The sequence below is a fragment of the Bombus vancouverensis genome, chromosome 3 (assembly GCF_051014615.1).
Source record: "Bombus vancouverensis nearcticus chromosome 3, iyBomVanc1_principal, whole genome shotgun sequence".
Taxonomy (NCBI): Eukaryota; Metazoa; Arthropoda; class Insecta; order Hymenoptera; family Apidae; genus Bombus; species Bombus vancouverensis.
The window spans coordinates 7,626,430-7,643,362 of NC_134913.1; the positions used below are offsets into that span (position 1 = coordinate 7,626,430).

A 16,933-nucleotide genomic window follows, 5' to 3' on the forward strand; every position below is an offset into this window, starting at 1 on the left:
AATCGTATTTACTACTTCAATTAGTGACGCTGAATTGTCATATTTCACACATCACAAAAATAAAAATAAAAAAAAAAAACAATTTGCGTGGCAGGTGGACGACATTGTTTATTATTTTAGAATTTCTCTCTTTCATTCCCCGTAAATATTAATGAATTTGGACTCAACAATCGGTGCATATCATTTGCTCTTTGTTGTTGATAAGAATATATTATGCCTAATAACAGGCAACGTGCATGCGATAAATAATAATATCACATATCACACCTCTGTCAATAAACATCAAAATCATATTCCATCCATTCAGCGAAGTTTTTATTATTGAAGTTATATTTCTGAAAATATTAATTCTGATTTAAAAAGCAAGAATATATTCTCTCGTACAACTTAATTGAAAAATCACAATGAACATTCCAGAGAAAGCTACGAATTACGACATCAGCGCTTTCAAGCATGGATAGAATCGATTTTCAAGAGCGCATAATTATCCTTTTTTTGACGTACAATCATAAGATGCCTGTCAGGTGGTTCATTAGATTCAGCTTCACCAAATTAGTCTAGTTACTCGAATTTAAGTCGTTTGAATTCCAGTAACGTGGCTTCAAATAAATGTGTAACGAAAAATAAAGGTATTGGTTATACATTATGTATGTAAGATATTAATTATAATGTTAATTATAATTCTGAAGTTCAAAAGAAATCGACTTGGTTTAGGCAGTTAAATATCAAGAAGTACGAAACTCGGAATAACATAACAACTGCTATTCTCTTCAAATGAGGAAATAGTTGAAACCAGACAAACTTTCTTGAAGCTTGAAGTCAAGTGACTTGATGAAATAAAGATAAGACAATATGAAAGGATATTTCAAGTTAACCAAATTCATAAAGGGGTTTCGAGTTACTTGCATTAATTTGAACGAGGCTTAAGACAGAATTCAAATTTCATTTATCAAAGTGAAACAAAAGTTTATACATACAATCCAATCCGTGTTATAAGACACATTCTGTGTATGAATATTTGCTATAATCTTTCTTTATAATTACAATAACACATAATTATTCAATTTAAATTCATGTTATCAAACCATACACCATTTTCTATGATTAGGTCACTAGAATATACAAATTTGAAAAATATTCTTGCACCTTCCAAAACTTTATGTTAGACTCTGTATGTTCTTATTTTTAATCGAGAACACCACTTCCGTGGAATATAAATACTTAATTCCTAATAAATTTTATTTTAGTATTTTTGGCATTTGTGGGTAAAAACGTATCATCCGTATTGTTGTGGTTTCTCAAAATTAGGAAACCTCCGAGGATTTTCTGAAAAAATTTGTAATGATCCTACTTTAGTTTCCCATGTTTTTAATTTTTTAAGTAAAATTATATTATGCAGACTGTTGCAGAATAAGGACTAAATATTTTTAATTTAACGAGGAAAGATAAATATGTCACAAAGCAAATGATAAAATTTCAGTTTTCTGGGATATTTCGGAATGATAAATAGGACATTTTAATTAAGAAAAAATATTTAATATAGTGTTATAAAACATATGTCTTGAGATACTTAACATTTTCATTCTTCTTATTCGACAGTCTACGTTTACTCGAGAATATAACCAAATTATATTTGCTATAACGCGATATAATCAGACGTTCTCCGAGTAAACTACAATTAACAAGAAATTCATGACAAGCGTTATGTACACCATGCAATTCGCCAGGAATGCATTCAGAGCATCGAATGCTTACTCAGATTAAACGGACTAACAAAAAGCCAGGAACGGACGCAGTATCGAAGGTGCAGAAGTAAAGAGCGACTCGGTCAGTTAACATTAATTTCGACCACGCTATTATGGATTTCTTGCGATGTGGAATCAACGCTGCTGTTTCATAAATGATTGCAGACCTGCTAAATGAATCGATGAACAAGCTATATACAGGTACAGGTTAATACGAATAAATACGGTTTTCAGTAAGGTAAATTATGCGTGAAACTTTACAAAGTACTTAACGTAAGAAGTATTTGCTTCATGAATTGTTATTAATGATTATCGAAACAATTATTTTCAACTATTTGGAATTGTTTAGTTTTGCAATGACATTTTAACTGTATAATTTACTGACAAATTACAATTTAGTCAATTAGTATTCAAAGAGAATGACGGAGAGAAATTCTAGAATGCTAATTCTATCCATGATATGCCTACGCATTTTAATCCAACGTTTTTCCAACTATGTTCGGAATATAATATATAGTTTTCTCTTTTATACCTCACGCTGTGTTTCTAACGCAGAAATAAGCTAAAGTTTTATACTCAACCTGTTTTTACGTGCGACACCGTCCTGAAGAGGAACGACTTTGAAATTTTACCGAGTAAGTTCAAATAAAAACGTTACACGTGCATATACTATCATTTTATTTGTCTAATTCGTGCTTATATTTTCAGCCATACTTATATTTCTTTTATCCCAAAAATAGTGTATTTAAAACGAAAAAATTATGATAACATTTAAGTAATAAAACTTATATTTAATCATGTATTAAGGATGAAGAATTAGTAATTAGAAAATTAATTTTCAATAACTTTTCTTTTAGTCAAACAAAGAGCTTAATTTTTAGTTACATTACAAAAATAAATTATATTAATTACACACTAATTAATATAACATTTGATAATCTAGAAAAAATGAGAAGATATCTTTACTTTGAATCGATTAGTTCAAAGTTAAAAGTATAGCTTTATTGTAATTTTGTACAATGTGGCATAGATAGCGAAGATAAGTAAGAACATACAAGAAAAATGTATGCAACGAAGACTTATTATCAAATACTATTTTATATTTATATTCTTCTAAATATTCTCTAAATATATTGCACTTTTAAATATGTATTATTAGAAACCTAATAAAAACATAAGAAATATGCATTTTCAGGGAATCTCTGTATAATATGTAAACATGGAAGTTGGCATTTTGTAATTTAAAACTATTATGTTTGAATATAGTACCATCATAGCTATGTAAATATGTAAATGTAATGTAAAAAGTAGAACCAGTAAAACGTATAAGTACATGTAACACATATATAACATGTACAAGTGCACGGTAACGTGTATAACATGTATAAATACACGGCTACATGAATATGTATAAGTACGTCATATCATGTCTTACTTCATAGGACTCTCATGGGCTACAAGTGCAAAAGTATTTATACAAAAGTATTGATAAAAGAAATAACGGTTTATTATGCGTTAAAAAAGTTACTATATTATTATCTGAAATATTATGGGAACTAAATTGATCATTTTACATAACAAAATAATTAGTCATTTCTAAACAGGAAAAATTTGAAAAAAAATAACCTGGAGGCAAATATTTTATACATCATACTGAGGAGTAGAAAAATTCTATCCGAGAGATCTCGCATTTCTCCAAATAACTGAAATTTTTAGCTAGTAAAGTTTGGTGGAACAATATACAGTGACGAGCAAAAGTGTAAATACACTCCGCTGATTTTATGTAAAAGGCGATATCACGACTAATTTTTCAAGTGATCGGTAAAGATTAGGTAACAGTAACTACAAGCTACGTCTGATTAACGAAATGTATTAGTTCATTTTCATTAACATTAATAATGTACAGAATATTTTATAATAATTGTGTTTTGAAACAATGTTTACAGTTTTGCACGTTTCGTCAGAAACGTTTATGATAACATGTAAATGTCAGGGAAACGAAACTGTCAATAAGCACTGATTGTCCACTGTTTCGCTGTCAACTGTTCCACACCATTGTTAGATTACTTTTCAGTTTGATATGCTTAATCCAAGATGAAGCCACTTAGTGAAGATAAAAAGAACAGTATTATTTGTTTGTGTGATAAAGGTTTGTCGTTGCGGCAAATTGCAGAGAAATGTGGTGTCAGTCATACGATAATTGCAAGAATAAAAAAAAAAGTATGTTAGTGCACCAATTTCTTCACAAAATAGTAGACCGCGACTTATTTCGGATAGAGCAGCACGCGAAATTGCACACTGTATTCGGTCGGATAGTTACAGAACACCAAAAATTGCTGCTCAGGAAATCGAAATAAGTGCTAGCGATCGGACCATTCGTCGCTCTTTAAAGAGAATTGGTTTACGAGCGAAGGAAAAAGAAAGTAAACCAGCTGTTTCAAACAAAAATATTAAATTACGAAAACAATTTGTTGACACCTACAAAGAATGGACGACTGAAGATTGGAAAAGAGTTATATGGAGTGACGAAACAAAAATTAACAGATTCGAATCCGACAGAAGGTCTTGGTATCGGACTTCATCCGAGAATAATGATCAACCAGGTGGTATAAAACAAACTATGGAGTTTGGAGGTGGCTCAATTATGTGTTAAGGTTGCACTACTCACAGAGGTCCCTTAGTTCGAATCGAAGTTATAATGCGAAAAGAGCATTATTTGACCATTCTACAAAGTAATTTACCTTTTGTAGTTAATTCTATTGGATATAATGAACGCGAAGTAGTATTTTAACAAGACGGGGATCCTAAGAATACTGCAAAAATAGTTAAAACCTGGCTAGAAAATCAAAATTTTTCTGTGATGAAGTGGCTAGCACAAAGACCGGATATGAATCCGATCAAAAATTTGTCGTCCATTTTGAAAAGAAGGCTGGCAAAATATAATAATCCACCTTCAAGTGTTCATGAATTATGGGAAAGAACACAATAGGAATGGTACAATATTGAACCACAAATAATTAAAAATTTAATTGACAGTATGCCTCGTAGATTAAAAGCATTAAAAAAAAGTAAAGGAAAGTGGACGAAATACTAGGTTGAAACCTTAATTCGATGAGTATAATTAAAGTGCAAAACTGTAAACATGGTTTGAGATGTCCATTTTTGTAAAATGTTCTGTACATTATTAATGTTAATGAAAATGAACTATTACATTTCGTTAATCAGACGCAGCTTGTAGTTACTGTTACCTAATCATTACCGATCACTTGAAAAATTAGTCGTATTATCGCCTTTTACATAAAATCAGCGGAGTGTGTTTATACTTTGCTCGTCACTGTATATATACTTACAAGACATGGACGCAATGATTTAAAACCAGCAATAAGAAGACTTTTTGCGCAAAATTTATTCGAAAACATAGAATGAAATATTACAATAGTTTATAGAAGTTTTATATAGTTTTATTGAGGTTAAAGAATTTCTGACAATAAATATACCTACATATACATTTGATTTATCTGTTAGCTCTAAAATTACATAAAACGAACAGTCTACATCGAAGGTATGGTTAACAAAGTGTTTAAATGTATAAAAATTTAAGAATCCATCAATCAGTACGCATTAATGAATTAAATAAAATATTCGTAAATTAATGAATTAATAAAATATTTGACAATTATTTAATATTTGATATATATTGTTATTAATATTTATGGACTTTAAAAGTCATATAAAGATTGATCATTTTCAAAGTTCATTGTCACAAACAACTGTAGTAGTAATAGCTCTTTTCATGTTTCTGTAGTATTTTTTTTCATTAAAAACATCCTGTGTATGAATACCACCATATAACATGTAATATTCCACCGCAATATATAACTAAAGCGAAACGTAGAAAAAAGTTATGTATGTATATGTATAATTGCACTTAAAAACAGAAAAAGAAGAAGTCAGATTCGCTTTTTATACGAGTCTACTGTGACTTCTAAAAAGAAAAACATAGTCTAAACGTAAAATGTACGAGACTGCAGTTTGGATATACGGTATTGGACGGAAGTATTCGTACACCTTTTAAAACAGAATAGCTTTTTTAAGATTAACCCAAACAACTGGAGTTTTCTTCTTCGAGATCCTACCAATTGGCATAAGTGAGACGCGCTTTTAAATTTTAGGCCGAAAGTCGTGGAAAACTGCAATTTTTACAGCTTTTAAACATTGCGTTAGTAACTCATAGCAACTTTAACCGGTTTCGATGAAATTTTTAGTGTGTATTTTTTTTACGTGTCATCTAGTAAACTAATCCTTCTAACTTCTAAAAAAGTCCAATTTCAAAAAAGTTATTGTGTTTTAAAAGGTGTACGAATGCTTTTGTCCGATACTGTAGTGAAAACCATTTGGCCGCTGATGCTACAAAAGCTTCGAGTTTAGTATTTAATTGATTAAAACCATTCGGTTGTAGCAAAGAGAAGTTTATAGGGTTGTATTATTGGGAAACGTAGTTGAACATTCTCTTACTCCGCAAAGGTTTTGCAACTTTGAAGCACATGAAGTATTTCATTTCAATGCATCGTTAACGTTCTAAAATTTTACTATTTGAATACAATTTAATGAAATATCTTGATGTGTGTACACAGGAAAAGTACTTTCTAATAGTATTAATTCACTATGTTATTATGATAAAACAATTTAAAATATACCTCGCAATGGTGTTCAATTAGTCTTATAAAAAATTTCCTTATGATGATTTTAATGAGCATTTGATTTTGTTACAGTGAGAATTGTGGAAGGATTTATTTTCAATATCACTAAAATAAATCGATTGCAAATGGGTGCATATCTGTGCATCGCTTCAAATGGTATACCACCTACAGTCAGTAAAAGAATAATGCTTACAGTACAGTGTGAGTATCTTCTCTTATAGCATTCTGTATACGATTTTATAACTTTATGCATACAGTATTACATGTTCTTTACAGTAAAACAAATTTAATTTATACTTGCAGTTAGTCCAATGATTTCAATTCAAAATCAATTGGTTGGAGCACAAGAGGGACAAAGGATGACTTTAGAGTGTAATTCGGAAGCTTTCCCAAAGTCGATCAATTATTGGACAAAGGAAAACAACGAAATTATAAAAAATGGTATTTGGACTTAAATATTATAGAATTGCAGTTCGAATGTATTTAGTTATATTAAACTTTTTTACACATTTACGTAGACAAATATAAAAATTATAATAATACTTCATCAATATCGATTAAATGGATTCGTTAGTATTGATTATATCTTTTCAATTTTCCGAATTACTCCAAGCAAAATAAACGCACATAAGTAAATATAAATTTATATGAATTCAGTGAAGTTAATAGCTTTTTGTGATTCAGTAACCAAAAGAATGAACATTCCAAAATTTATATAAAGCTCACCAGATGCTTTATTTGTATACGTTTGTGTGGAGCATAATAACTTGTTACATTTAGATAAAATGAATCGCACTCTTCTTATTGACATTTCATCCTAGCTGAACTAATATTTCATACAATATCTCTGTGCAACGTCCATTTGTCATCTCTGGTTATAACACGCAAGTAAAGTAAAGTAAACCAATAATGTTACTGTCAATCATGTTTCTTATTTTTAATTCATGTAATACACAGATATCTATCCTTAAAACTACCTTACGCGTATACAGGGTGCCCCAGTTTATTTTTTTTTTTTTTTAATTCTATCAATATATTATATAGATATAAATAAAAGAATGATATATAGACATAGGTCATTTCTAATTTTACTAGAAAATTGTAAGAAATATTTAAATTGATCATTATAGATTGACAATAAAGATAATCACTATTACACCCTATAACAATTTTTCATCATTCCTAACAATACATTTTGATAAAATACGGTTTGATTTATAATTCATCATATCAATCATATTGATGCTTATTCTATACACGCTGTGGTCTATACATATCCTATTCCATATACTTTTCTGTTGAAGACCAAAATATTGTTTCTTACGTTATAACATATCTTTGTTACAACTTTGTAATAGGACATCAAACAGCCTGTTCCGAGATTGAAACACCCTATATACATTTATTATTCATATCGGATAAATAATGCTTGTCTTAACTCTGAAGATCATTTAGATGACGTTCTTTTGAAATATTATCTTAAAAAGAATGAGTGCCAATGAAAAATTTTAATGGAAATAAATTGAATTTTATTAAATATTTTATGAAAGTCAGCATTTTCATGTTATATGTTTACATTCCTATTAATTTCGTTTAGTATGTTGAATATAATTTCAAATTGTTATAAAAACAATATTGATAAATAAATGTCGAAAATAAATATAATTTGATTAACGATTTGTAGGTCCCAAATCTTCATATCTGTTAAATCAGACTTTTTTAACAGATTTAATTCCTTGAAGTTAGTATATACATTCCTTTTGCGCCTCGTACAGTTTTAACCCTATCTCTAAAGGCTCGAATGCTTTAAAATGTTAAAGACTGTAATGATTACTATTATACATGTTCCAATTCATTATTCGAGGCATACATAACGCTACTAGCATGGACAATTGACGTTTCAACATACTGATATTATTGTATCAAGTCGGCTTTATAACAATCACTGAATTCTGCTAGTTCTATTCAGTGCAGAAAGAATTACTTCCACGTCTGCCCCATTAACTAGATCTCTATGAACTATCTTCCACTTCTTCCTGTATGGTGTCTTCAATGTAGTTCACTATCGTCATCCATGTCCTTTTTTATTGTCGCATATTTAACTTTCGTCCAAGCATACAACGCTTGTAACAATAATAACAACAATATACATGTGTATAACAGCAATCCTTCACATTTAATTACTTGCGCAATAGTATCATTGTTCATTAACAAAAAGTTTTGTAGAAGACTAAATTGTTTATATGCGAAACGTAATTTCTAATTCCTATTCAGATCATGAAACGTTCGAATAACAGAGTCAGATAATAGAAAATTCGGATAATCAAGATTCTACTGTACTATTTATATAATTTTCAGTTTTCAACTGTCAAATGATTCGATTCCAAGCTTCATGATATTTATTGGAGAGGAAATGGTGCCTTAAATCGGAGTGAACGTATACGACATTATTAATTTAAAATAACAGGGATAACGAAACGAAGGTATGCTTTCGCATTTACGTGCTTGTATTCCTGGACTGCTAATTCACTGAAGAGCGATTGAACCGTACTGACTAGTTAATGTTGTTTTATTAACGAGTGTACGCACAGTACACGACACATATGTACCGTACATTACTGGGACAGTCTAACAACGTCGCAGTTGGATACGGGGAAATGCATGGATCCATAATTACGTCGAATAATGAGAGTCCGGTACTAAACTTTTCACGTGTGAGGATTATTTACATAATGTTTTATTGTTTTATATAGATATATGTGTGTGCACACTACTTGCATACTATTTTACGCAACCTGTTAAACTACCGATTCGAAAATTCGGAATATTTATATTCTTTTATCGTTATTTCATATATATTTTTATTTGCATGCGAAATCAAATTCTTGATGGTCAACGATATTTTAATCTTGTTAGAGAAATTTGTACTTGTTTCACTAACAGTATATCTAAACAATTCCAAAATTTTTTATGAAATTATACATTAGCAACACTGTCTATAATATGATATAAATATTAATCTTTGATACCGTTTTGTTTCAGCAATGTACAAAAGCCAAAATTATACATTAATATCATAGTAAATTTGTTCTATCAAAACATTTGAATAATTAAGTTTGTTTAATAGATTATTTTAAACCTATGAAAAAGATAACTTATATAATTTTGATAAAAGCACAAAATTATTTATCTGAATTTGATTTCATATGTATGAAACTATAAAAGAATTAAAATAAATACAAATTTTCATGATTTCACAGAAGCGTTCTACGTTAAATTAATATAAACATAAATTAAACAATAATTTATTTTACTTTTACTCCAATATACGAGCACAATATTATTACACATATTTAATTTCCGTACATTCATAAAATTTTAAAGAGGGACATTTAGGTGTATTTATAAGATAAACGGCCAAAGAATATCTGTCATAAATGAATTTCTCATATTTTGTATGTTTGATACTACTAAGTCAGTCAGTCAATCCAATTTTTAATATCTTAATTAATACGTTAATCACTTTACTACTTTATAATTTACTGCTTCAATATTGAACTTGTCAAAATTTATTATAAAAGATTAGCTTACATAACAGAGATGTTAGTGTTTCGCTATTTATATCTGTATTGTGATAGTAAATGTTTGAACGCATTGACGTTGTTTGCGCTAACATAGCGACAGGAAAAAACAACGTTCAACATGGACCATCCTAGTGTTGCTGTCGCCGTCGAGTACATATGAGTGCATGTTCGCGTAATTATTTCAGATAATGAGACACGATATTTGTATGGTAATTATTCGGAATAATGCATCCTCGGATCTGTTAATGCGTCTAATTGCTTTAGACTCAGTAATGCAGATACAGTAAGAAAGCCAACAATACAGACGCTATGATCCTTATGTACAGGGTTGCTAATTACGCAACTAATTAGGTTAATTTTAGATGTTGTTTGCACAAAATCTCACAACGAAAGGTGCTTTACCATTAAGGATCAATGGTGTAGGTAGAATCGGTACTAATTTTATGCGTTAGATTCGATGGGTATTGGTACTTACATAGGTACATCTTTCATTTGTAACGCTTATTTTATTCATTATCCTAGTATTGTTCATAGCCACTATTTAAATCAAATATATTATATTTACATTATATTAGTACTAATTAATTAATAGAAACAGGTTAAACATCAAGTAATACAAAATGTTACAGATTTGTTATTATTATCTTAAATATAACGTGTATCACTTTATCATTATTACACTGTTATTCTCATTTTGCTATTAAATATTACAAGAAATCGTAAAAATTATTTACAGTATAAACAATATGAATCTATTTAATCCGAAAATACCTATCATCTAGTAGTAAGAGCATGCATAGGTATTGTTTGATATAGCTAAATATTCGGTGTTATGAATTACGCGGTATGGCGTGGTGATAATTGCATTATAGCACCATATAAGCCTAACTGGTTTCATCTCTACTAGTTACATTGGGTGGAATAGAGAAACTGAAAATTACAAATAGGTTATCACGACACGTTACGTTATGTTCTATTCTGAATGTTAGTTCCGCGATGCCCTGCAGTCTCCCAATATAACAGCTACGAGCTACGACATGCTTTACGATTTAACGTCCATCTGATATTCAGCTTCATTAATCTGGATTCAATACAGTGAAGCTGTTCAAGCAGATATTAAATATACTCTCTTATTTTTATATTTCATTATTAGGTAAAATAAATAAATGGATATAATTGCTCTAATAGTAATAACTATCATCGTAATTCTCCCTTACAACCTTTCTTCATTTTTCATTTTTATAATAGACGACGAATAAAATTCGGGGAAAATAGACAGATAACATTTATAGTAACACTTGTTTAATAGTCCTCACTTGATCCTGGATCTGCGAGAATCCAGATCTTACGAAAATGAGGCGAATTAGGTATTGCAAGAATTTCCTGCCGTTATTTATCTCGTATTTGCTCGCTGCTTGTCTCTTATTGTCAGTGTGTTGGAACGAAAACGAGAAACAACGGGAAAAAACAGAAACGGAAGAAAATATCATTTGAGCAATAGTCAGCTTTGCATTACCACTTTTACGGAAATGGTTCAGAATTTCAAATTCAAATTTCAAATTTAATAAATTTTATACAAAAACACAAGACTATTATTTGAAAATATTCTCAAATAGGAAATAACACATATATATTTGTAACTGGTAACAAATAAAGATATTTCAAATACTAGTTTTGTAAAGTATAAATATTCTATTTCTCTTATTTAAAAAAATATTGAATCTGTACATACATAATTCATCAGCCATGAATTAAGATATAGTGTATGTATATTAATGAGTAGACAAATAAAAAGTTCAATAACTGGATGGAACAAAGTTTAAAAATCCCTGTTGTTTCTACATTTTACATCTCTTTCTATTAGAATTCTAAACTTTAGACGTATATATCTATGAAAATGTTTACTTTGTTCCTTTTCTGTTGGTTGTTGTTATGTTAACAATGTGTTAAAAGTTTTATTATTCTTAATTTATCTATGTCCAACTTTAAGTACACCACAATAATTCTCGTATATTAAACAAGACAGGTTGCTCTAAAAATAAATACGCATAATTTGGTTAACAGAATTATTTCAGAGGTATATTAACACAATTCTTTGGACAAGAAATAAAATTTATAATACACATAACTGTACCTGCGACAATTTACAATTAAAATACCATTTAAAACACACTATCGCGAAAACCTCCTTTTTTCTTTTCTTTTTCTTTTTGGTTGCATTAAACAGGAATCAGAAAACGCAGAAAATGTATTCAATTGTCACTGAAAGTAACATAGATATTTAACCATTGATAGATTATGTTTTCCGGGCGTTTTGATACATGATATATATGTCCGCTGTCTCGAGTTCGATCACATACGCAAATTTTAGTCGATGATGAATTGATTTCATAATGAATTACATACAAATTTTAATGTAAAAATATAACAAAGAAAATGAATTTTATACAAATTTAAGTGACGGTATCCTCAGACAAGTCAAAATTTGACTATCTAAATTTCTTTTGTTTATGTGGTGTTAACATTCGATCGCTAAGAATTATATGGTGCAGTTTAATGACTCGATAATGTTTTGCTGAACAATAATATATTTGGAATGAGAACGATGCTGGAAAAATATCGCATTTAAAAACATACGACCATATATAAAAATTCTGCAGCTACAATTTACGTGTAACGAAATGAGAAAGAAAATTTTTCGGTTGAATCGTCGTTTATATTTGATACGAACGTTCAATACTTAAAGAGGAGAAATGAATTGATGGTAAAAAATCTGATAATATTTATTTCATATCAAATTCGATCATTTCAATTACATATATACATATGTATATAGTTGTACGTTGCACAATGATTAAGAAATGTTGAAAGTGAATCTAATGGTATATTTATACATGTATATATAATATAATTTCTATTGGAATTCTGGCCGTAGCTCTACTCTCAGATCTAATAATGTACACGTACAAACCATTATTCGCAAGTTAGAAATGTGAAATATGTGTGGTCCTACCCATTACAAACTCCTATAAATTTTAGAAGTAACACGTGCCATACGTGTATTATTTATTATTTGTATGAAATTTATCATTTCCTGGAATCTGAAGAAATATTATTTGTATACAGAAAAATTTTACTTTTAGGCATTTGTGACTAAACCCTGTCTTTATATAAAACATTGGGTTGTAACATAAATAAATGCGATCAAATAAAGAAACATATCGAGTTTAACCGAACTTATTTATTTTTCAATCCAATAGAAATTTATGTGATATAATATGTAATCAAGAATGAAAGAGAGGCGAATATAAAACACGAAGAAATAAACTAAAGAAGAAAAAGTAGATAGAAATCAATATGATTTAGAAAAATACGATTTTCATTCTTGAATTTTACCACTTCCCGTTAACTGGATGTTCCCCGCGCAACGATGCAATCTTAGATTATTGGATAGCAACGAATACATATCACGCGGACAAAACTAAAATACGGATGGTGCTGAAGTAACCTCTGTATGAGAGTAGCGTGCCCCGGGCTACTTACCAATGCCATTACTATCCTTTCACCCCTCTCTCTGGCATTGCGCTATTCTAACTCATCCGTTCTTTCCGCATCACGATGACTCGCACCCTTCTCGACTATCTCAAACCAGACGTTTTCTGGACCTAGCTTCGCTGAACCGTGTATACAACTTTAATGACTCGTGATTGTCATGACTTCTGCTCTTTGCGCCGCTCTTTTCGCTCGTAACGTGCGGTTTACCGAGGGAAAACGATGTCTGCTATGTTATTAATTCCTGAGCGAAAGTTTCAGCTAACGAACCTCTCTCGTAAAAGTACCTTCCAATTTCTCGGCTTTCTTCTATGCTATGTAATTGTCTTATATCCTTTAGGTATCGAAGGACTAGAAATTTTAATTTAAATGTGCATACCTTGTCCATCGTATTTAAGGTATTTGTCGCTCCCCTATTTCCCGATGGTTAACCTTCTTCTCAAGATATTTGATATGAAGAAGGTGTTTTAGGTCTTTACAAATCGGTATTTTCAATATTTCAATTTTCAGTATTTAATACGCAGTTGGAAATATGAAAACGTTACCACATTATCTTTTTTGCTACAAATTTTTGTTCACTTTTAATTTTATTTCTGTACAATAAAAATCCTGATCCCATATTCATTTAATTGATTACTCATCATAAATATTATAATTTTATCCATTGAACTTACCGTTATTCTTTCAGGATAATGGTATAGGTAGTTAGACAGATCCGATAAATTTAATAACTGAAATGACTACTCCAGAAATAATCTACAGTATTAATATGATTTTAAAAATTTATAGGATGTTAAAAAGTTGTTAAAATATTAATTAAAATCCCGTATCGATAATTAGCATGTTGAGTACATTACTAATAAACGAAGACACGATAAGAACGGAAATATTGGTATCTATAACTTTCCGAGTAAAAGTAATTTTATATCCGAAAATCCATTGGACGTCTAGCGTGGTAATGCTCGGCAACGCAGTTCAACGTCGTTAAACTTTTTCATCTGCTTTCCAAACTCAAAGCCGGCGAAAGTTTTTCTTCCGTTTGCAACGGTCGATAGAGCCACTACATAAATGCATTCTACCTTTCCACCGTCGTTTTCTTCTTCTCTTTTCCTTCTTCTCATCCTGTATCTCTCAGTAAGTTTCCCTCTAGCTAAGAAAATACTTCTCTGCTTTACCGCAGATCATTACACTCTATACCTAGATTTCACTCTCATCTGATTCTCGCACGATCTCAAATTGTTAATTACAAAATCCTTTCTCTCTGACTCGATATTCCTCATGCAACATTTCACTGTATATTACAGCAGAAATTTCATTCTCCCTTCAAAATATTTTTCTTCTCTAAGACATTTTTTGTTTAGAACAAATTATCTTCAAATAATGACATGGCTAATACTATCATCGTAAAGTGATCATGAAGTTATAGATACATATTTATCCTACAGTACATCTCCACAAAACCGAACATATAGTGACATTCGTAATTATTTCAAGGAAAACCATATTGATGCGCGTAGTAGGGAAGTGGGGACCGGACGTACCGAGTGGCTCACAAGGAGTTTGTGTTTTTAGTTTTACTTTTATTTTACTATGGCATGACGTAGGGCATAGATAGGCGAATGTAGTCCTCTGTGCTGTCAGTGGAGACGTTCATCGATTTGAACAATACCGATCGGTGTAGTGTAGACACACCTTTAGAATCAGTTTACAAAGGAATCCGTGTACCCGCCGGGTATAAATTTCAAGTCTCTACTGTTGGTATGTAAAGTCGTTCAGGATTTAAAACATTTAAAATAAAATAAAAGGGGCTTTGTTTGGATCCAAGCCCTTTAAATATCCAATATGAAAAGGTCTTGTTTTGAAAACTAATTATTTTTTTCTATCTCGATCATATACACTTTATTCATTCGCTTTTAATTTTTAAATTTCTTAAAAGGTAATAACGCACACAGATTACAATAAAATAGCATAATATACTATAACATAAATAAATATAGTACTTGGATGTTCTATTATGAATATATATCGTCTGAGAATCAATTTCCTTTTTTAGTACAGTAACAAAGGTATTACCTTTATTATAGGTTCACTATCTGAAATTAATCCTGTGATGCTATATAATATTCTAATCCCATTTCAACATTGTTCGAGGCCGTAATGAGCACATAGCGTGATCAGCTTTCATACTACAAGCTAGTTTTTATTTCATTTTTGATAGGATGCCGTGTGAAATTTTCTCATTGTAGGTGTCGTGAATTTTACCAAATATATGAATATGTAACAGCTAAAACGAAAATCGTGATAATTGAGAAATGCATTGCATTATGGTAAAAAATGGTTTTTCAAATAAATCAGTCTTTTGACTGCATAAAAAGCGACCCTATTTACATTTTGTATTCGTTTCATATTTTCGACAGATGTTTCACAAATTTCGGACATACATTTAAAAAAGTAACAAATACCTTCGAAATTTTATATTTCCATTGAAATGACAAAAAATATCTCAACGTAAGAAAGTTGTAGAGCCCGAAAAATTAAACTTAACATTTCTCACATGTTTGATAATTGTATATCATTCTCATATTACAAGTTCTAAAGTTACATCAGATATATATACATTTTGTTACATATAACTACAATTGTTATTTCATTTTATTTACGGAATTATTCACGTAACGTGCGTAATTCTTCTCCGCCAAATTAATTTAAATGCGCGTGTGAAAAGAGTAAAGAGTCAGAACAATTTACCAATTCAATGAAGGTTCATTTTCATGATGTATAAGCATTCATGCGTGAAACCTTAATGTCTGCTTTTATACTCGATGAAGCATAAAGTGCACTATAGAATTCAAATGAATCAAAATCGATTGATACTTGTAAATATATAATAAAATATTACATTATTTCAAATTGCATTATTTATAACATCATCCACCAATCATAAAACTAAGTAATGTAATATATTTTTTACATAACTAAAATAAGTACACGTGATTTCTGTATTAACTCTTGTATTGTTAAAACAATTTAAATTTCCCTAATGTTCACATGGTTTGTCGCGCTTAAAATTCTTCTGATTGAAAAATGTTCACTTCTCTAGATTGCCTATTTTATTGTAATAAAGATATATAGAATGTACATAATACACAAAACTATACACATAAAGAATTCGAAGTACCTGTTATAATATTTATCGGATTAAGTAAATCACTTCTTAATACCTATTTCTTTGTTCATAGCCCTAAAAATGTGAATCTGTATAGACGCATTACGCAAATATTTCTATCCATTTTTTAATATTTAGAAGATACCAATTTCATCTAGGATGCAATTTATTTACCTTTCGTTATTT

At 30.0% G+C, this 16,933-nt stretch overlaps 1 protein-coding gene across 1 annotated transcript in view; it reads left to right on the forward strand.

Moving 5' to 3' along the window:
* The window catches only part of LOC117165794 (neurotrimin), a 105,230-nt gene that overhangs the window by 74,496 nt on the left and 13,801 nt on the right, over window positions 1-16,933 (forward strand). Inside the window, exons 5-6 of the mRNA XM_076628122.1 lie at window positions 6,518-6,646; window positions 6,749-6,886. Coding sequence (XP_076484237.1) covers window positions 6,518-6,646; window positions 6,749-6,886 — 267 coding nt within the window. The remainder of the gene's footprint in view (window positions 1-6,517; window positions 6,647-6,748; window positions 6,887-16,933) is intronic.